Raw genomic sequence first — 21,033 nt, forward strand, 5'->3', positions numbered from 1 at the left:
GTTTGATGTAGTCCTAGATCATTTAAGGCACCAGACTGTTGGAATTGTTTGATGTAGTCCTAGATCATTCTGTTCAGTATATTGCTTAGCTGTTCTATATGAGAGAGGTGTAGTTCTGAGTGGCGTGCACAATCAAACCTTGCACAGACACCAGCAGTTGTACAGTACAGTGTACTGCTTCACTCAACAGCGCACATTTCCATTGCAGGAACGAACCAGCACATTCCAGCTTCACACATTTGTGTTTAAAACAGGAAATTTAACATCCGGGAAACGAAACATGAGCAAAGACGTGGAATGCAAACGCTCGATTTTTTTTCCCCCCCTCCAACGCTTTAATGAACAAGTAAAAGGCATTATGATTGGTGGATTGGAAGACAGCGAGCTCCCGAACCCAGGCTTCCCGGCATGTGAAAAGCAGGAATACCAGACGCAGGCAGATCCAGAGCGCTACCCCTCGGAACCGCAATCGGATCGTTTAGACGCACGAGTGTCGGGTATTTCACAGAGTTTTCGGGTCTGCATTTTGCTAAAGTCAGCCAATCATAAAATAGATCGCATCCAGTACAGTGCACAACGGGGCTTCCAATGAGCACGGCTCAGACAAACCGAAGAACGGGCACTCCTTGTTTGACAGCTGCCTGCCCAATAGCCTCGCACACCAGCCGATCAGTGGTGCCGAACAGCCAATAGGAAGAAGGAAAAATCGGGGCTAATTAACGTTAGGGTGTTCTTTCTGACTGCCTGTGCTAAACTTCACCAAATAATAGCTGTTTGTATTTTGGCTGCTGCAGTAGCCATCTTAGGTAAGTACTTGTCTTAACTTTTATCTCTATTACGTTTTCCTGTGGGTTTTCCTTCATGTCCGGTGTGTAATGGGCCATTTACAAAGTCGGTGCATCTCCCACGAATGAACTCGGGGGATTCTTAGCCTTTATACAGGGTTAGAAATTGCACTGGGATTTTTTCAATATATTTTTTTAGTGGGGCAATGATTTTTAATGCATTTTCTTTTCTTAGAAACTGTCATGGCGTTTTTGTTGTGTCCTTGGGATAAAAACGCTGTGTGAAGTGGGGAGGGGGTGTGGGTGTTATGAAGCGGCGCTTGACGGTGAGGTGCTGCGCCGGTAATTGGGGTTAGTGCTGATGCCCCGGTATTAAGTTTAAGGGGGTGTTCTTCTACACGTGCAGCAGCGACCGGGACTCCAGATCAGTGCAGTGGCACATTCCTTGACGCGCAGGACGCTGGTGCAGGGGATGTTGCTAAAGGCTTTGCGTTTGTGGTATATTGGAAGATGTACACATTCGAATGTGGAAGGGCTACTTTTTTGTTACAAAGCACAGGAGGTGGTCCAGACAGGCAAGGATGCACTTCCAGTTCCCGTGCAGAACAGACAAGCGTAAGTATGTGTTTAATGAATAACAAAGACTGCTCCAAACTCGCTTGATGTACCGCTTACCATTGTCATATTTATTTATTTATTTTTGCATTTTTAAGTAAAAGTTCCAGTCATGCATTTTTTCGCTGTTGGCCCACTGTTCGTACTTCAGAAGTTTGGATAACATGATATGCTAGTATTATAACAGTAATGCTTGCGATATGCCGGTTAATAAATTCCACGTTGGTTTGAAGAAATTTATTTTTGCAACTGTTTTTCAGGTATCTACCTGCCATGCCTGTTTCAGGGATGCCAAGAAGACTCCTATTGCATTGCAGTTTCATCCAGTCTAGGTTTTATAACAAGCTTGATTAGACACAGTGTACAGGTAACAAGCTAAGGTATGTCGTCTTATTAAATTTGTAGCAAAAACCAGGAATGGATCAAACTGCTACACAATGGGAGTGTTCTTGCCACCCTTGCTGTGTAGACTCCATACATCGGTGATCTGTGGGGAGACCCCTCCTGATGTGCCCCAGCATGCCCGCCCCTGTGTGACCCTTGATTTAAATGCAAAGGTGGACTGGTTTCACAACGAGGACCCCAAACCCTGCAGACTCAGTAAAACAGCTTGTTAAATCCACAGGCAGCAGCAAAGAAGTGAGCTTCCAGCACGATACTGTGATTGCTAGGACTGGGACATGTGGCCCCCACTCAGTGCACAGTACATCACCTCTTATAAAACCTTATAAGAACAGGGCTGGAAATGAGTCTGCACATCCTGTCGCAGTTTTAAGCTATTCCAGGTTTTTCTGTGAGCTCAGCAAATCGAAGCTTATTAACTTTACACTCTGGTGCATTACAGTAAAACCTGGAGTGGATCAAACTCTCACAGCAACGCTTGTGGTAATGTGTTGCATCTTAACCCAATTCAAGCCTTTCAGAGGAGTGCACTTGTTATAAACGCTCGCTGCAACAAGCACTCCTCATCACACAGATACAGGGAGCTTGCACTCTGTATTAAGCATGGCCAAAGTCCTGCAGGACATTATATAGCAGCAACAGTTAGATTGTCATACAGTTGGGATGTTGAGATGGCTTGTTTTGCTTTTTAAAAAAAATAACACAAAAAAACAACTAACAAAATGACTTTTTCATGAATGTATGGCAGGACAGCCCATGGTCATCTGTTAGTAAAATGCATCCATTTTTACCCCACATTTTCAATAGCTGGAGTACACGATATTGCAAAACTGCTTTCTTGCACAGAGAGAGGTAGAATTGTCTATGAAAACTGTGCAGTAGAACCGACACAGAAAAACAAAATTCTAACAAATAAAATAAATGTCTTAAGAAATTTGCCAAAATTCTTTCTGATTTTATTAAAACCTTAATTGCGTTTTACATTGATAAGAATCCCATTGCATAGCAGTTAGTGACATTTCCTGTTCTTGCTGTCAGCTGGATGTAATGTTCAGCTATGTACCATTGACTAAGTATTTAAACTAGGAGTGGCTCAAACTGCTATGCAATGTCTGGGTGCCTGCTTCATCACCAGATAGGGACTCTTGTGCTGTTGACACTAGTGGTCGTGTTACAGGTGAAACCTCTTTCAAAGGGCAGTAGGTTTGGAGGGAAGAAAGAAGCCATGGATAACTTTACTGGGATGGAGCTAAAGCCTGGAATGCAGAGTACAGTAGGTGCAGTTACAGGAGATGAAGTGTCAAGTGTTCCGAGGTGTGCGTGTGCACACAGTGAAGCCGTGACTCTCCAGGCAGACATGCTGTACTGTACCCAGATGAGAGGCAGGGCTGCAGTGCTTGGTAGAGGCTCGGACTGCAAACTTGGATTTCTGGTTTAGTCTCCTTCTTGTTTAATCTTAAGGATTTTCAAAGTGGTGGTGGAAGAGTATGCATTTGTCATGTTTGTACACGGACTGACTGTCTGCCGCCCCCCGCCCCCCCACCATGGGCTACATGTCTTAATACGTCTCCCAGTGCTCTGGGGTTCTAGCGGGGAGATTAACAAGTCTGTACAGTGCACGCATATGCACAGGTTTCATCTTGAAGATGCCATCGTCCTGCTGCAGGATAACAACATGCAGTGATAGCAACGAAACATCAGTAATGAGAAAGACCTCGCTGCACTGCCACACAACAAAGCAAAAAGTGTAGTGTGCTACAGTACTAATCATTTTTTTTACTCTTAACACTTGTGAGACCTGCAGCATTCGAGCAGAAATATTGGCCAGTATAAATTCTTTTTAAGATGACGAAGATAACAAATTCAATACCTTTAGTGACCTATACTGAAACATACATGAAGATGTGTATTAGTGCAGAAGATTGTTTTACTGGTCTGTGATTTTGGGTGGAAGCATCTTTCTTAGACATGTGTTCAGAGCTCCAGTGTTGAAACACAAGTAACTTGACATGAACAATCCAGTAGTTCTGTGCTTTCAAACAGACACGTCTAGATGAAAGCTGGTTGGATCTGAGCAGCTGTCTCCCATTAAGACATGGCTACAAGAACAGTACTGTGGGTCTAGTTGCAAAGCAGCAACAGCAGAGGGCAGCACTTGCACGGGGCAGAGCTGTATAGACCTCTGCTGGAGGAGTCAACGCTGCACCGGCACACACTTATTGTAGGGAAAGGACTTTAGAAACTCTCCGTGCAGCACAGAGTCTCACACACTTGGGGAAAGGAATTTAGAAACTCTCCGTGCAGCACAGAGTCTCACACACTTGGGGAAAGGAATTTAGAAACTCTCCGTGCAGCACAGAGTCTCACACACTTGGGGAAAGGAATTTAGAAACTCTCCATGCAGCACAGAGTCTCACACACTTGGGGAAAGGAATTTAGAAACTCTCTGTGCAGCACAGAGTCTCACACACTTGGGGAAAGGAATTTAGAAACTCTCCGTGCAGCACAGAGTCTCACACACTTGGGGAAAGGAATTTAGAAACTCTCCGTGCAGCACAGAGAATATCTTTGCTTGCAAAGCAGCCTGGTCTGGTTGTGGAAAACAATTACAAAATTAGGCATAAGAACCTGTTTTTAAGTAGACTTCTAAAAGGCTGCACTTGGGGTCTTCTGCTGCACAGGTGTGGTGTTCTGCAAATCCAGAACAAGCCAGCCAATGAGGAGACGTGCTGGTCCTTTTTAATTAAATTACTGAACCCTACGTTTGCACTCTGAGAGCCTCATTTCTATGTGGGGTAGGGGGGGTGGCACTGCTCTGGTTTTTTATATTGCATTCCGAGAGACTCATTAATATGGAGGGGGGTGGGGGGTGCACTCTGTCTTTGCTGTGCTCTGCTCTCTGCTTCGTTCTCCTTGTTATCAAACCATTCCAAGTGTTCTGAGCTCATCCCATGAAGCAGCCCTCGTTCTGTCGTAACCCCCTCCCTAATCGGATCCGTTGGCGTTGTCATCGCCTCTGCTGCAGTGTGTAGTCGAGGTCTGGTTCAGCAATCCGCAGGATATCTTGAGGTTACAGTTTCTCTCCTAGGTATTATTCTCATCAGCAAGGACCCTCTGGGTTCAAATCTCCATCTGCCAGCCCAACTCCAGGCACGGGAGATGACACCGTGAGTGTCTGTTCTCAGTTGGTGGAGTGTATTCTTCCATTAGTCTGGGAGGTGTTGTGTTTCAATAAATAACATGTCACATAAAGTCTCTTGTTTCCAGTGTGCTCACAACCGTGCCCATCATCTACGCTGAGCATGACATTTAAACAAACAAACAAATCCATGATTAATAGTAAGCAGGTAAGAAAGCGGGCGATGATGTGACCATCGCCCACATGGGAGGAAACCACAGCCGAGCTGCCGGGTCAGACCAGACTGACGCCTCAAGATGTCTGCCGTGTTGGGGTCATGTGACGAGGGGGTTTCCGCGTGATGAAGACTTGTACTTTGAGATATTGCCGTTGTACTCGGTACACAGCTGTGTTCTGTGATTTCCCCAGGCCAGGTTTGATTGTGGGTGTTAAAGACTCGTTTGAGGGAGTGACTTCATGTAAGCAGGGTTATATATATCGATGTGTTGGGGACCTGGTTGATGTATACTGTGGCTGCCAGTCTGTGCGAGTGGGTGTAGGGTCTTCATTGTGAGAATGCAGATGCTGTGAAAGGGGAATGCAGGGCGATACTGGCCTGGGAAGCATTGGCAGAAGCAGCCTGACCTTGTTAAATGTGTTGCGCTGCAGCCTGATTACACTAATGTTTCCTAAGTCTGGCCAAAAGACCACCAGGGCGGAGCTGTTTGAGCTTCAAGAAAGAAAAGAGCAATAACAGAAAAAAGTTACATTTTTGTTTTCTAGATGTGAAGATTTGCCAGAAAAAAAAGAGAGAAATCATGAAAGTTCAGAAGAAAGGAAAGCAGGTTTGTAGAGTTACCTTTTACTATTGTTTGAGAGCTTGATGTGGGTGCCTGTTACCTGACTGGCTCACTGGGTACATTGTGACTCTCTTGACGCTATGTCACTTAACAGAAAGACTATCTAAATGGTAAACGTGCCTGATTCAACAGGGAATGGATCAGCGCTATAGACATGCATTGGGTTTGCTGGGCTGCATTTTTGATTGGCGTTCTGGTTTCCATGTGGTCACACTTTAAACCCAGAGCAGGTCTACACCTTATGCTGTGCACACTGAACAAAGCAGAGTGTGTATAGTTTGTGCTCCTTTGGAGTTTCAAAATGAACTGTTTAAACCTGGGAATAATACAGATTTTTTATTTCCGATGTATTTTTCAGAGCGGGCTGCGTCTGGGTTTCCTGATTGATGATCACACAGGTTTGCCAAAGTGTTTTGCTACAGTGACGAAGTTGCACCGCTTTGTTCCAAAATTAGAAGAAAAACAAATATTCATTTAGTTATTTAAAGACTGAACAAACAGTAAAGCTTTGCAGGGTCACTGTATGCATCTAAGTTGTTACTTGCTGCTGTTTCGTGATGGGGTGGTCTGTTCGCTTGATCAGTCAGGCTGGATCACCGCTCCCAGTCGGTGATCTGCTCAGTAAGGGTTGTCTGCAGTGTGCAGCTGAATAGTAGAGCAGGTGCAACTGCAGCACTTTGCGCCTCTCCGAAGGGTAGTGGCTCATGCAGCCTACGAGAACAGCATCTTCAAAGGAACGTTTTTTTATTTTTAAGTATTGCCGAATACAGGCTTCGCTTTTCAGAAAGCTGCTGCACAGGACCCTGCCTCCTCCAGTCTCGCAGGTCGGTGGATTTCTCTAGATTGTGTCTAGGATTTCACAGCAGCTCTTCATTGAAGCCCAGCCCATCCAGGGGATTAAGATTGGGATGAGCTCCAGCACTCCAGTACTGTGTGGAGGGGTCGGTTTCACAGATCTGTGCAGTGGCGGAAGTAAAGGCTGATGTTTGCATCTTATTCACCCCCTTATTTTACTAACAGAGTGTAGACACTGGGAATGTCATTTCAGGACTGTGGTGTTGAGATCGGCACGACCATCTCTGTTTCGCCTTTAAAGAGCCAAAACCAGACGAAATGGAGGGAGGGGGCTGTGCCTGGAAATACAGCAACAGAGTTGTCATTTAAACGCTGCTTGTAGAGTTTTTAAAAGGAGTATTGCAGTATGTGTGTTGCCAGGGCTGTCTTACTTCCACTGAAGGGTTAAACTTTTAAACAGATTTACTGATCTGATAAAACAGCCACGCAACGGAAAAGCACCTTTAATGCATTGAAACATCATACTGTTCCTTCAGGGTGTAAAACAAACGTGGGATAAAATCCAGGATTGAAACGCGGCCGCTAAAGAAACCGATCGTTGACGTGTAGTTAGTTTAAAAAGACGCGAAAAATAGCCTAATCTGGGGCTGTTCTCTCTGCCTAAGTCATAATCTTGCTTTAACAACAGTATTTAATTAGCAGTTTCTACAGCTCTAACAAGGTCACCTAATTAACCAGAGGAATTTGTACCGCGAATGTCAGAAAGCCACATCAAGTGCTTGAGTGGATGTCGTTCTTATGGGTGTGGTACCTGCTGTATAACTGGGCAGGTGAACAGCTTGATCGTTTATTCGGAAGCGTTCTTCGCCCCTGGTTTAAAGCTACATGGGTCTGGATTTGTGAATGGGCTTGGTGTTGGCGATTAACAGAAGGCTCTCTGGGATTTTTATCCATTATCGTTTTAAAATAAATGGATCCCAGTACATGTTCTTGCCAAGAGAAAAAAAAGAGTCTACAAATTAAAAGTGAACCATTGCCCCAGACTGAATCATGAATAAAAATAATCCGATTTAAGCACTGTTCACATGTTAATACTGTGATGTATCGGGTACATTTTCACATGAGCCGGCTAGAACCTGCACCTCCTCGAATAGTTTATAGATAGATGTGTGTGTATATATAGAAGCACAGAGAACTGCAGATATGATACAGTACAGTGTACTTTCGGCATGGCAGCTGTTTATATGGTCTGGATGAGAAAATAAAACCTGTTCATGGGGATTGAATATCAAGCTGCAGTTCCACTTGACGCTCCAGATAAGGTTTTTGGTCTGGGAGTACCTTAACCTCTAATTTTAACACTCAGAGAGTAAAATGTATTTTCAGGGGGTAAAATGCAACATTACCTTGAAGTCATGAGTAATCCCGCTGAATACTGTACGGTCTTTAATGGTAATGAGCTTTTAACTACAATGTTAGTGTGAACTCCTGCATAACCACGCGCATGTTCTACAAGTGCACCTTTCAGAGGTGTCACACTGACTGCAAATGAATTATGTTTCTTCTATTTTAACATGAAATTCTTCCACTCGGTGAACATGTTAACGTCAATATAAAGCCAAGCAGATAAATAAAACACTTTGTTTTATATTATAGGCGTCTTTTTTTTTTTTTTTTTAGAGGTTGCCCCTGACGATGGTTCCAGATGGATTTGTAGCTGGACTGGGGTGTTTACACTTCAACCAGTGTAGCTTCGAATTTCTTACTGTGATTGGCTGCAAACACAACAGCGATTTGGATAATGTTTGTTGCTTTTTCTTGTGTACGGTTTCCTAGTAACTGAAGCTGTTGTATTCTGGAATATGTTAGTGGAAGTTCTAGGGGAGGCGGGAGGGGAAACAGACAAGCTGTGCAGTAAAATTGCTGTGCGTATTTTTAATTTCTGATTTTTTTTTTTTTTTTTTTTTTTTTTTTTTTTTTTTTTTTTTTTTGAACATGTGGAAACGGCCGGTATGCAGCTTGTCTGCTCCGCTGGTTCCTCTATTCGGTGTTTGCAGGTTACCCCACAGTACAGTTTCTTGGCTTGTTCTGAGCAGCCCGTGTGCCACCGTATCTCCTCCGGGATGTCCTCAGCACTGATCGATGTCAGACTCCAGAAACATGGCTGCAAACCTGCGCTGCTTCTCTCCCTCTCTTCATTCATTCCACATGAGCACAGAATGGAAGAACTGCGTTTTCATCTGCTCTTGTGCATTCTCATGTCGCCTTGTATTTTAATGTTTCTTTCAAACATGTTTAGTCTAAGCAGCTAAGCTAGCCGAAGGTGGGAACATTGACCTTGTTGCAGCTGTTGAATTCAACCCTATTGATTGGAGATAAGGCCTGAATTGATTCCAGTCCCCTGTACTGCTTGCAGTGTAAATACTGCAGTATGTCACAGAATCCGGTCTTTGTGAGCCAGTGTGTGTGTGTGTGTGTGTACAGTACAGCTGTTCCGGTTCATGTTTGGTGGCGAGTGTCACTCGGAGCTACTTGAAAACGAGAGTCTGGATCCCGAGAGTTGAATTGTTTTCAGAGTAAACGTCCTGCACTGCATCCATGGGACTGGTTGATCAGTTCGGGACTAGAAAAATAAAACCCCTGATTTTTAAAGTAATCCGGCATCATTATCAAACCAGCCTCCTGGCTAATTCATTATTGTGGTTCCTAAATTGCCCAGGTGTACAGTAAACTGGCTACAGTAATACAGGGCTGTTCTCTGTCTTGGAGATTATGGGTGATTTGAGACTTGCTTTGTTAACCCACAGCCAGTTTCGTTAAGATAATCAGATAATGACCCTGGTGAGATTTCCCATGGAGCGCCCCCTTGTTAACTGTAATGATTTAAACCAGGTAAATGACAGCACCTGTACTGCACGTGGCACTAGTATGCTTGTGGGTGTTTTCACAGCTCTGTCTTTGTCTCCTCTTTCCAGATGGCCTCGTCCAAGGTATTAAAGCACACTCCAGCAGCAGCAGCCGTCTCCACTGCTGGGGACCAAAACGCACAATCCCCCTTCCCCTGCAGCCAGACCAGCCTGCAAGAGCAGCCCAGGGCCTCAGGACCGTCCAATCACTGCATGGTGCATGCCAAGCCGGGCCTGGGTCAGGACCCCGCTCCTTCCGTGAACGGCATCGAGGACGACGGCGGAGGCAGCAGGGTGAAGAAGAAACGAAAGAAAAAAGAGGAGAAGGAGCCGGGCGGGGGGGCAGCGGCGAAGGGGACGAGCCAGAAAGAACCCAAACCAAAGAAAAAGAGGGAGCTCAAAGAAGAAGGGAAGGAACAGAAAAAAGACAAGCAGCCCAAGGAGGCGAAAAAGGGCAAGGAGCTGAAGCAGCAGAAAGAACCCAAGAAGACGAGGAAACCGCGGGAGACGAAGGGTCCCAAGGAGAAGAGAACTGCCGCTGCCACGAGCCCCAAGAGCAGGGGCCGGAAACCCAGGTAGGTGCAGCAGGGAGCCACTCCGGCCGTGCCCAGAAGCACATGCAGAGAGCCAGCGATCCCTGACTCCATACTCTCCAGCCGTGCCCACATGCAGAGAGCCAAGCAAGCCTTGACTCTCTGGGTTGATGGCTATAAAACCATGTATTGTGTACGGTTATTTATAGTGATACTGTTACACTTTATGGATTTCTGCAGCTGTAAGAATCAGCTGTTTTACATTTTGTAGCACAAGCATGAATGTGAGCCATCTCTCCCAGTGAGACTGAGGAAGTAAGAGGTTGAATGCTAGTTCCTGAATGCTGTCTAGAGGAGGTACCCCATCCTGGGAAACGAGTTTTAAATTATTTTACAATGTAGGCTTGGTGGTCCAGTGGCTAAAGAAAAGGGCTTGATACCGGGAGGCCCCCAGTTCAATTCCTGGAGCTGTGGAGATGCGATTTTGTATCAGGGATGCTGTTAGTAGTATAGGATTCCAGTCTAGCAGATTGAATGGAGATGCGATTTTGTATCAGGGATGCTGTTAGTAGTCCTGGATTCCAGTCTAGCAGATTGAATGGAGATGTGATTTTGTATCAGGGTTGCTGTTAGTAGTATAGGATTCCAGTCTAGCAGATTGAACGGAGATGTGATTTTGTATCAGGGATGCTGTTAGTAGTATAGGATTCCAGTCTAGCAGATTGAATGGAGATGTGATTTTGTATCAGGGATGCTGTTAGTAGTATAGGATTCCAGTCTAGCAGATTGAATGGAGATGTGATTTTGTATCAGGGATGCTGTTAGTAGTCCTGGATTCCAGTCTAGCAGATTGAATGGAGATGTGATTTTGTATCAGGGATGCTGTTAGTAGTATAGGATTCCAGTCTAGCAGATTGAATGGAGATGTGATTTTGTATCAGGGATGCTGATAGTAGTCCTGGATTCCAGTCTAGCAGATTGAATGGAGATGTGATTTTGTATCAGGGATGCTGTTAGTAGTCCTGGATTCCAGTCTAGCAGATTGAATGGAGATGTGATTTTGTATCAGGGATGCTGTTAGTAGTCCTGGATTCCAGTCTAGCAGATTGAATGGAGATGTGATTTTGTATCAGGGATGCTGTTAGTAGTATAGGATTCCAGTCTAGCAGATTGAATGGAGATGTGATTTTGTATCAGGGATGCTGTTAGTAGTATAGGATTCCAGTCTAGCAGATTGAATGGAGATGTGATTTTGTATCAGGGATGCTGTTAGTAGTCCTGGATTCCAGTCTAGCAGATTGAATGGAGATGTGATTTTGTATCAGGGATGCTGTTAGTAGTCCTGGATTCCAGTCTAGCAGATTGAATGGAGATGTGATTTTGTATCAGGGATGCTGTTAGTAGTCCTGGATTCCAGTCTAGCAGATTGAATGGAGATGTGATTTTGTATCAGGGATGCTGTTAGTAGTATAGAATTCCAGTCTAGCAGATTGAACGGAGATGTGATTTTGTATCAGGGATGCTGTTAGTAGTCCTGGATTCCAGTCTAGCAGATTGAATGGAGATGTGATTTTGTATCAGGGATGCTGTTAGTAGTCCTGGATTCCAGTCTAGCAGATTGACTATGACGAGGGTTATTTCTGTTTACCTTCAGCAAAGATCAGGGCCAAACTCCTGTGGAGAAGAAGAAGAAGGGGAAGAGGAAAAGTGAGACCCCTGCGGACTCCTTGGATTCTGACGAGAACGTTTCTCTGACTCTCCAAATCCCCAGTGCAGAGGAGACCACTGATTCCACAGACGGGCAGGTGAGACTTGAGGCTACAGAAGTTTCAATAACACGGCCTGCAGATGTCATACAAAGGCAGGTGCACATGTTACAAACGAACGTACGCACAGCACTGCAGCAGCTTTCTTTTTGCAGAAGCGCCGCTCAGGCCGGCAAGTGAAGCGGAGGAAATATAACGAGGATCTGGATTTCAAAGTGGTCGACGACGATGGAGAAACGATCGCTGTGCTGGGAACAGGGAGAGTGCCGGCGCTGCCTTCATCCACACTGGCGTGGCAATCCGAGGTATGAGAATACACACACACACACACACACACACAGTCTACTTTTATAACTCTGGAAGTGATGACAGTGGCTCTGCCATGGTGTTTCAGGCCAGGCCAGCGTTAGGGAGGTGAATGATTGGTGCGCGATGCTGGAAGGACCTCAGTCTTTGGGGTACTACATACAGATTCATGCAGCTGCACCTTGATTTGAACACCGAGAAACCTGTCTTTTCATTTGGTTTGAATTTCAGGAGCCCCCGGAAGATGAAGCCAACATCATTGAGAGGATCCTGTCAGCTCGTTGGGTGAATAACGAGGTATGGCTGAAGGGGGTGTTGTTCTTGTGAGGTCAGAGCGAACAGGCGCAGTTTAAGGTTCAAGGCAATCCAAAGCTCTAAGGCTTACACCATGAGAAAGGCTGTCATTATATGAAGAGCATCCAGACAGACCTGCACAGCACTGCTGTGGATCCCTTTGATTTCCTTCTCACTTTCTCAGGCCTAACACCACCACTGTTCTTTAGAATGGCTGTGGCTCAGCCCTGTTTGGGCCTGCCCTTTCACTTCCTGCGTGAGGGTCAGGTGGACCCCAGTCAGTAGAAGGTTTCAGCTGAGGCAAGGCAGCCATGTTTCTGCACAATATTGCTGAGAGATTTCATTTGAACTAATTCTAGCTTTGTTGGTCTCTCCTTGAGTGCTGTGTGCCGGTGACTGAGGTATGAAATGTGTTTCTGTTCCAGACTTCTCCTGGTGAGCCGACCCTGCAGGCTGAAGAGTTCTATGTCAAGTACAGGAATTTGTAAGTGTGTTCATGTAGGCGTCGCAGAGTAATCTCCAGTGTCTCCACTCCAGGTGACTCGCATTACATCACAGTGCTGTTGAATTGTAGTGTTTGTCATTAGAGGGATGCATCTCATTGTCACAGTGACCAGTCTTGAGGTCCACACCCTTCTCGCAAACACCTTCCCCACACTCCTCAGGTCTGCTCTTTTTAATAGTGTCAGGCAATTTTAACAGTTGCTTTCATTGTTAAAGTGTGATCTGTTCTGAGTGAAGTTGATTGTTCGGAGAGCATGTGGTCATAATGTTCATCAGCCTGCCTGTCCTGTTTACAGCTCCTACCTGCACTGTAAGTGGGCCACGCTTGAAGAGCTGGAGAAGGACCCTAGGATCAGTCAGAAAATCAAGCGCTTCAGGAACAAACAGGCACAAATGAAACACATTTTCACCGAGGTGAGAGAGAAGGTGTGTGTGTGTGTGTGTGTGTGTCAGTGTGTGTGTGTGTGTGTGTGTGTGTGTGTGTGTGTGTGTGTGTGTCAGTGTGTGTGTGTGTGTGTGTGTGTGTGTGTGTGTGTGTGTGTGTGTGTTTTTTTTTGGTTCTTAACTTACTTTGTGTCTGTTCTATATTTGTACACGCAGTCTGCTACATTTTGAAGATGTTTTAACGTGTTCGTTGTGAGGTGCACATATCATGTCCATGCTTTCTTCGGATGCGTATTTGTGTGATGAACCAGTGAGTCGCAGCACCTCTGTGCACGAGCACTAGGGCTGCAGGTTCACAGTGCAAAGGAGCACAACTGTAGTTGCCTTTCTCTTGGTTGCAGCCTGACGAGGACCTGTTCAATCCAGACTACATTGAAGTGGACAGAGTGTTGGAAGTAGCCCACACAAAGGATACAGAGACTGGGGAGGTAGGTGTGGAAATCTACAGGCTCTTCTAGCCTTCGTTTAGTCATTAAGGGATGATTTCATCCCCCACCCCCAGGATTTCATTTAAACAGGGATCTAAAAGAGAGACATTTTTCATGGATTGACTGTATATGTGAGACGTCAAATCTAATCTGGATTCTGGTGTGCGTCTGTTCCCTCTTGCCTATTTAGGGAGTTACCCATTATTTGGTGAAGTGGTGCTCCCTATCCTATGAAGAGAGTACCTGGGAGTTACAGGAGGATGTGGATCCAGGAAAAATCAAAGAGTTTGAGGACATCCAGAAGATCCCTGCCGTAAAGCACATGGTAGGAGCCTGTATGTGCTGCTGTGAGACCAGTGACCCAGTTCACATGGTAGGAGCCTGTATGTGCTGCTGTGAGCCTGTGACCCAGTTCAGTTCACATTGTAACGCATTGTATTTTTTCCCAGCCGGTTATCATTATTTCCTGAAAAATTTAAGCTGGCTGCATGGTGTTTTTGCCAGGGTGGTAATACAGGAGCTTGCTGTACAAGAGATGCATGTAGTGCTCCTTGTACGCAGCCAGCACGTTACATGCACGTGCGTGTTGCATTGTGAAGAGAAATGAAACAGGCTGCAAGTGAATGAGAAGATGTGCACTGCAGTGGTGCTCATTGAAACGTCCTTGTTGCAGGAGCGCCCGGCCGCAGACACATGGCAGAAGCTGGAGCGCTCGCGGGACTACAGGAACGCCAACGAGCTACGCGAGTACCAGCTGGAGGGGATGAACTGGCTGCTGTTCAACTGGTACAACAGGTACAGGAACACATGGGGGAGGGGGGCTGGCAGCACATTTGCTGAGATAAACTGGCAGAAATATGTTGGTATAAGCTTTTTATCGGACCATAGCATTAAAACTCCCCTTCGTAAAAACCCACTTTTACAAGATGCCGTCTCCAAAGCTTGTGCTTTAGTCTTGCATACTGGGCAAAGCAGACAGATACGTGTTCAGATGTGCTTGATGGAAAATGTCTTATTCTTCAGAAAGAACTGTATCCTGGCGGATGAGATGGGCTTGGGGAAGACCATCCAGTCCATCACGTTCCTCTACGAAATATTCCTGCTGGGGATCCGAGGGCCGTTCCTCATCATCGCGCCCCTGTCCACCATCACCAACTGGGAGCGTGAGTTTCGCACCTGGACTGAGATGAATGCCATCGTGTACCACGGCAGCCAGATCAGCAGGCAGATGATCCAGCAGTATGAGATGCTGTATAAGGATGAGCAGGTAAGCGCCCTGCTTCACACGGCACACCCCCGCAGCAGCACCAGTATTTCACCATTACTTGATTTCAAGGCATTGGGCTCGCTGGCGTCAGCTTCAACTTTGCACTTTTTTTTTTTTCTTTTTTTTAAATACTTAAACCAATGTTAGAGTCAATAGAATATAAATCAGCATGTTTTCATGGTCTGCATTATTTTTTATTCTTAAAATCATCAGCATTTAAACAAGACTAATGTAATTCATCCATAGCTTCTCAACACCCCATCATAACTTGTTAGGTGAAACTAAGCCGAGGAGACACAAGTTTTAGCTTGTGCATTTGTTGATTTTAAATGGTCAGGCTTGCAAGTTTTACCCCGTGTAATGCTCTTGAAAAGCGGTTGGTTGAGGTGGGAGTCACGTCTGTTGCCCCTCCTTCTCTGCAGGCTAACCCCATCCCGGGTTTGTTCAAGTTCCACGGGGTCATCACCACCTTCGAGATGATCCTGGCTGACTGCCCAGAGCTCAAGAAGATCCACTGGCGTTGCGTGGTGATCGACGAGGCTCACCGCCTCAAGAACAGGAACTGCAAGCTGCTGGAAGGGCTGAAACTCATGAACCTGGTCAGGACCCAAACCCTTTGCACTTTAAAAAACTCATGACTCCCCTTCTGGCTTTTAGGAATAAAGACTTTTGACTTTTTACCTGTGTTTTCTGTTGCATTGTTCTTTTAAGGTGGTGTCATTGTTTAAACCTTGTGGTTGGGACTATTACACTTTGTCCTTTGAGCAGTTTATTTTTGTACGTTTTTTAATTGCTTGGTAAATTTGGAGCACTGTTTTAGCAGAGCTTATTCACACCCTTGTACGTTTTAGTCTTTCTTTTCGTTGGGTGAGATTGTGCTTCTTGTTAGTTGCCTTGTGCTTCACAATGGCTTGAAGTTTCTGTTGTGTTCAGATGATTTCTCCGCTCTGCAGGAACATAAAGTGCTGCTGACTGGCACCCCGCTACAGAACTCTGTGGAGGAGCTCTTCAGTCTCTTAAACTTCCTGGAGCCCATGCAGTTTCCCTCGGAAAACACCTTCCTGGAGGAATTTGGAGATCTTAAAACGGAGGAACAGGTGAGAGAGAGCGGGGGCCAGAGTGAAGATGCTTTTATTCACCTGGATTTTACACCTCCTCTTGCAAATCACATTTTACAAATTAACCAATCACAGTTTTGTCACAATTAGTCACAGTTCTTATCCCAAGCTATTCAAAACGACAAAACAAAAGCAAATACAGATTTAGTAATTCCCAAGTGGAATACTATCTCCTGTTATGTGATGACTTTTATTGTAGGAGAGATTTTATTTTACACGGTTAGAGCAGCCAGATTTGCCTCACAGTTCTCTCATCTTGAACTTAACAAGGTAACCCCTCATATACAGTAAGAGTCGACACACACACCTTCTCCGAGCTCCTAGGCGTTCGTGTGTCCTAGCAATGCTAAACCCTCTGTGGAAATTCGCTGTATTAGTTATTTCCTCGCCCCTTTCTCTCTGCTCACCTTGTGTTCACTGTTTCCTGGCCCCTTTTCTTTCTGCTCCAGGTGAAGAAGCTGCAGGCGCTCCTGAAGCCCATGATGCTGCGCAGGCTGAAGGACGATGTGGAGAAGAACCTGGCCCCGAAGGAGGAGACCATCATCGAGGTGGAGCTCACCAACATCCAGAAGAAATACTACCGAGCCATCCTGGAGAAGAACTTCACTTTCTTGGCCAAGGGGGCCAACCAGCACAACATGCCCAACCTTATCAACACCATGATGGAGCTGCGCAAGTGCTGTAACCACCCCTACCTGATAACCGGTGGGTAGCGGTATCTGCACCAGACCGGGCGCCACGTCTCCACCTTCTTCTAGTCATGTGTTTTTGAAGTTAACATTTCGTTTCTTAAGAGCTTTGTGTGCAGAAGTATTCACTTTCGCTTTGATAAGGCTGGTGATACATGCCCTTCTTGAATTTAGAATAGTAAATCCTTGCTTGTAACCTAAGCTGTAATGTGGTGCTATTAATTATTTACTTAATCCAAAACAGTCAGTTTCAATTTCCTCAACCAGTTGACAGGCAAAATCCCTTCTGTCAAGAGAAATTGAAAGGTAGCGCACACAGTCAAGCAAGTTCATTTACTCGTCATTTACTGAAGCCGTGGGGATTGTCCTGAACGTGCATAACTAAGAGCAGGCTGCTCTCTTGCAGCATATTCTGGAAAACCGGGCTGCGTCCAGGCTGTCTCGGGAGCACGCTGCAATCACACACTGGGAACACAGAGCCTGACTCTGAGCTCCAGAGTTGTGATGGTTCTTTGTTGTGTCCTCCAGGCGCGGAGGAGAAGATCCTGGAGGATTTCCGGAAGAACCACAGCCCCGAAGCCTGGGACTTCCAGCTGCAGGCCATGATCCAGGCTGCGGGGAAGCTGGTACTCATCAACAAGCTGCTGCCCAAGCTGATCGCCGGCGGACACAAGGTGCTCATCTTCTCTCAGATGGTGCGCTGCCTGGACATCCTGGAGGACTACCTCATCCAGAGACGGTAGGGGGTGGGATTGGAGCGACTGCAGCCATTCCATTAATCTTACCTCATCGGCTGCAGAACTGCACGCTTCAGACTTGCCCAGGGAATGTTTGTTTTGTTCAATGGCTCAGAAGTTTCAAACCTCATTTCAGGTACACCTATGAGCGCATCGACGGGAGAGTTCGAGGGAACCTTCGCCAGGCCGCTATCGATCGGTTCTGCAAAGTGGATTCGGACCGGTTTGTATTTCTGCTGTGCACAAGAGCAGGGGGCCTCGGCATCAACCTGACAGCTGCTGACACCTGCATCATCTTCGACTCAGACTGGAACCCACAGAACGACCTGCAGGTGAGCTCTCTTACACGGTTACCATTCTGAGTGCAGGCCCCTGGGGACTGCTGGATTCCAGGGTTTGTTTAGCAGCTCTGGTGTGTTCTGCTGCTTCACTGTATCTTATGGATGAGCTCGCGGGATCAGTTCTCTCTCTCTCTTAAACCCCTTGCCTCCTGTGATCTCGCAGGCTCAGGCCCGCTGCCACAGAATAGGCCAGAGCAAAGCGGTCAAGGTGTATCGCCTGATCACCAGGAACTCCTATGAAAGGGAGATGTTCGACAAAGCCAGCCTGAAGCTTGGGCTGGACAAAGCAGTGCTGCAGGACATCAACAAAAAGGGAAGCACCAACGGGGTGAGTGGCATCCCATAGCCGTTTAAAACATGTAGTCCCCCCTGACATCGGCGTGACAACCTGCTCTATTTAAATCTCTTTAACTATGTGTTATAAATTAGATAGCATAGCGTGCTATGTGAGTCAGAAGCTCATTTTTATCTACCGCTCTGACTGGGGGATAAGCATGTACCCTGTTCAATAGTACTAATACATTATTCTTTAGATAATGAGGGGTGCCCTCTTCTGTCCCAGGAGAGCTAGAGCTGGAGTGGAGTGGAGTGGAGTGGAGTGGAGTGGAGTGGCAGCCCCGGTGCGGTGAGACCCCACCCCTGTGCTGTTAGACCCAGCGCTCATTCGCTCTGCTTTTGCAGGTGCAGCAGCTGTCCAAGATGGAGGTGGAGGACCTCCTGCGCAAGGGGGCATACGGAGCCCTAATGGACGAGGAGGACGAGGGCTCCAAGTTCTGCGAGGAAGACATTGACCAGATCCTGCAGCGCCGAACGCGGACCATCACCATCCAGACCGAGGGAAAGGGATCCACCTTCGCCAAGGTAGACAGAGCAGCACACCTGAACCGGGGCGGGCAAGGACCCCGTCGCAGTCGTCTTCACACCTGCCGGATGTATTATTACACCATGTAACAATGTTTTCTTTTTTTTGTTCCTGGGTAGTAAGTGTTATTTCCTAATTGCTTATGCCTCAAAAGTATAGAAAATGGCTATTATTCTAAACTTTGCTTTTATGACGAGGACAGCGATATTTCAAAATATAACTATTTCCAATGGGAGAACGGGCAAATGTGTGTCTTTTCGTTCACATAAAGTCAGAAAAAAACAACATATGAATCCAAATTAACATGTATTTATACTAAAGTAATACAAAAATGACTACAAAAGATTTAGAAGTGAGTAGTTTTTCGAGATTTACGATTACACTGTATTTACTGTATTCACACATTTGCCCGTTCTCCCATTGGAAATAGTGATATTTTGAAATATCGCTGTCTTCGTCACAAAAGCAGAGTTTGTGGGGAATAATAGCCATTTTCTATACTTTTGAGGCATAAACAATTAGGAAATAACATTTACTACCCAGGAACAAAAGTTGTGTTACATAGTGTTGTTATTATTATTATTGTGAAAGTCAAATAAAAATGGCCTGCACTGACAACGAGTCTTAACGTTTTCACAAGATTCACTTCCCTGGATTGAAAAGCTGTTCTTCTGGTTCATGGTTCTTTGTGGTCTGCACAGCGCCGATACCTTTTGGTCTTCTCTTGCAGGCAAGCTTTGTATCTTCAGGAAACAGAACTGACATTTCTTTAGACGACCCGAACTTTTGGCAGAAGTGGGCGAAAATAGCAGAGCTGGAACTCGATTCCAAAGATGAAAAGGTAAGGCCTGGAAATGATTGCAGAACCACGTTGTGAACAACTCAAGCCTCTGAAGAGCCAGATGCAGTTGTGTTCCTCTGTGTGCACTGTGCTCTTTTGTATGCACGGTATCATCTCTATGTGCACTGCTTTTCTGTGTGCAATGTATCATCTCTGTGTGCAGCGTGCTTTTCTGTGTGCACTGTGTCATCTCTGTGTGCAGCGTGCTTTTCTGTGTGCAGTGTGCTCTTCTGTGCAGCGTGCTCTTCTGTGTGCTGTATCATCTCTGTGTGCAGCATGCTTTTCTGTGTGCACTGTGTCATCTCTGTGTGCAGTGTGCTCTTCTGTGTGCACTGTGCTTTTCTGTATGCACTATATCATCTCTGTGTGCAGCGTGCTCTTCTGTGTGCACTGCTTTTCTGTGTGCAATGCATCATCTCTGTGTGCACTGTGCTCTTCTGTGTGCACTGTGCTTTTCTGTGTGCACTGTGTCATCTCTGTGTGCAGTGTGCTCTTCTGTGCAGCGTGCTCTTCTGTGTGCACTATATCATCTCTGTGTGCAGCGTGCTCTTCTGTGTGCTGTATCATATCTGTGTGCAGCTTGCTTTTCTGTATGCACTGTATCATCTCTGTGCAACTTGCTCTTCGGTGTGCACTGTATCATCTCTGTGTGCAGCACTCTGCTCACTTAACAGATCTGGCTCATCCTTTTCATTTCAGTTACATCCAGGACATCTAGAACAATACTGAAACTGCTTTCTTTTGAATGCATTTTAAAGCAGGGCAATAATGGCATCACTTGCATCATGCAGAGACCAATGTTTTGCTTGTGCCTTCTCTCTCCCTGCAGGTGAGCTTGGTGATCGACACCCCGCGCGTGCGAAAGCAGACCCGACACTACAACTCCTTCGAGGACGACGAGCTGATGGAGTTCTCCGAGCTGGAGAGCGACTCCGAGGACCGGCCGTCCCGAACCCGCCGCCTGAACGAGAGGAACCGCCGCTACATGCGGGCCGAGTGCTTCCGGGTCGAGAAGAACCTGCTCATATTCGGGTGGGTCTGGGTGCAGATACGAGCAGAACAGCAGGAGAATGTTTACACACAGATACTAACTGTCTTTAAACAGGAACCAAAAGAAATGTCCAGGACCAGTCAGTGCCACCTGGTGGCTGAATGTTTTAACTGCAAGACCTCAAACTCCCAGCATGTCTGACTGATCCGTGCACCTCATTGTAACACAGTGAGATGGTTTAAAGTCATTCTGAATAGGTGAGCAGGCTCGCACACCTCATTGTGACACAGTGAGATGGTTTAAAGTCATTCTGAATAGGTGAGCAGGTTCTCTTCACAAAGCTAGCGCTCTTTGAGAAGCATGCTCCTGAGGGCCCGTGCACAGGAGGACTGCTCAACTCTGGGGAGTGCATTGTTTTAGTGTGTGTTTTA

At 46.1% G+C, this 21,033-nt stretch overlaps 1 protein-coding gene across 5 annotated transcripts in view; it reads left to right on the top strand.

The window, feature by feature from the left end:
- The first annotated feature begins 660 nt into the window (after positions 1-660).
- The window catches only part of LOC121298025 (chromodomain-helicase-DNA-binding protein 6-like), a 40,341-nt gene continuing 19,968 nt past the window's right edge, over positions 661-21,033 (top strand). Inside the window, exons 1-23 of one of the 5 annotated variants that reach the window (XM_041224744.1) lie at positions 717-806; positions 1,192-1,400; positions 1,661-1,780; positions 5,704-5,765; positions 9,551-10,056; positions 11,669-11,819; positions 11,936-12,085; positions 12,318-12,383; positions 12,806-12,864; positions 13,181-13,298; positions 13,670-13,756; positions 13,947-14,081; positions 14,430-14,551; positions 14,780-15,023; positions 15,446-15,622; positions 15,977-16,120; positions 16,591-16,846; positions 17,359-17,569; positions 17,704-17,899; positions 18,072-18,236; positions 18,590-18,769; positions 19,501-19,611; positions 20,441-20,643. In XM_041224744.1, coding sequence (XP_041080678.1) covers positions 5,739-5,765; positions 9,551-10,056; positions 11,669-11,819; positions 11,936-12,085; positions 12,318-12,383; positions 12,806-12,864; positions 13,181-13,298; positions 13,670-13,756; positions 13,947-14,081; positions 14,430-14,551; positions 14,780-15,023; positions 15,446-15,622; positions 15,977-16,120; positions 16,591-16,846; positions 17,359-17,569; positions 17,704-17,899; positions 18,072-18,236; positions 18,590-18,769; positions 19,501-19,611; positions 20,441-20,643 — 3,308 coding nt within the window. In that variant the 5' untranslated portion in view covers positions 717-806; positions 1,192-1,400; positions 1,661-1,780; positions 5,704-5,738. Of the gene's footprint in view, positions 807-1,191; positions 1,401-1,660; positions 1,781-5,703; positions 5,766-6,135; positions 6,179-9,550; positions 10,057-11,668; positions 11,820-11,935; positions 12,086-12,317; positions 12,384-12,805; positions 12,865-13,180; positions 13,299-13,669; positions 13,757-13,946; positions 14,082-14,429; positions 14,552-14,779; positions 15,024-15,445; positions 15,623-15,976; positions 16,121-16,590; positions 16,847-17,358; positions 17,570-17,703; positions 17,900-18,071; positions 18,237-18,589; positions 18,770-19,500; positions 19,612-20,440; positions 20,644-21,033 lie in introns of those variants that run through there. The other 4 variants (XM_041224745.1, XM_041224743.1, XM_041224748.1 and 1 more) reach the window with 4 other exon arrangements.

Source organism: Polyodon spathula, chromosome 23 (genome assembly GCF_017654505.1).
Source record: "Polyodon spathula isolate WHYD16114869_AA chromosome 23, ASM1765450v1, whole genome shotgun sequence".
Lineage (NCBI taxonomy): Eukaryota > Metazoa > Chordata > Actinopteri > Acipenseriformes > Polyodontidae > Polyodon > Polyodon spathula.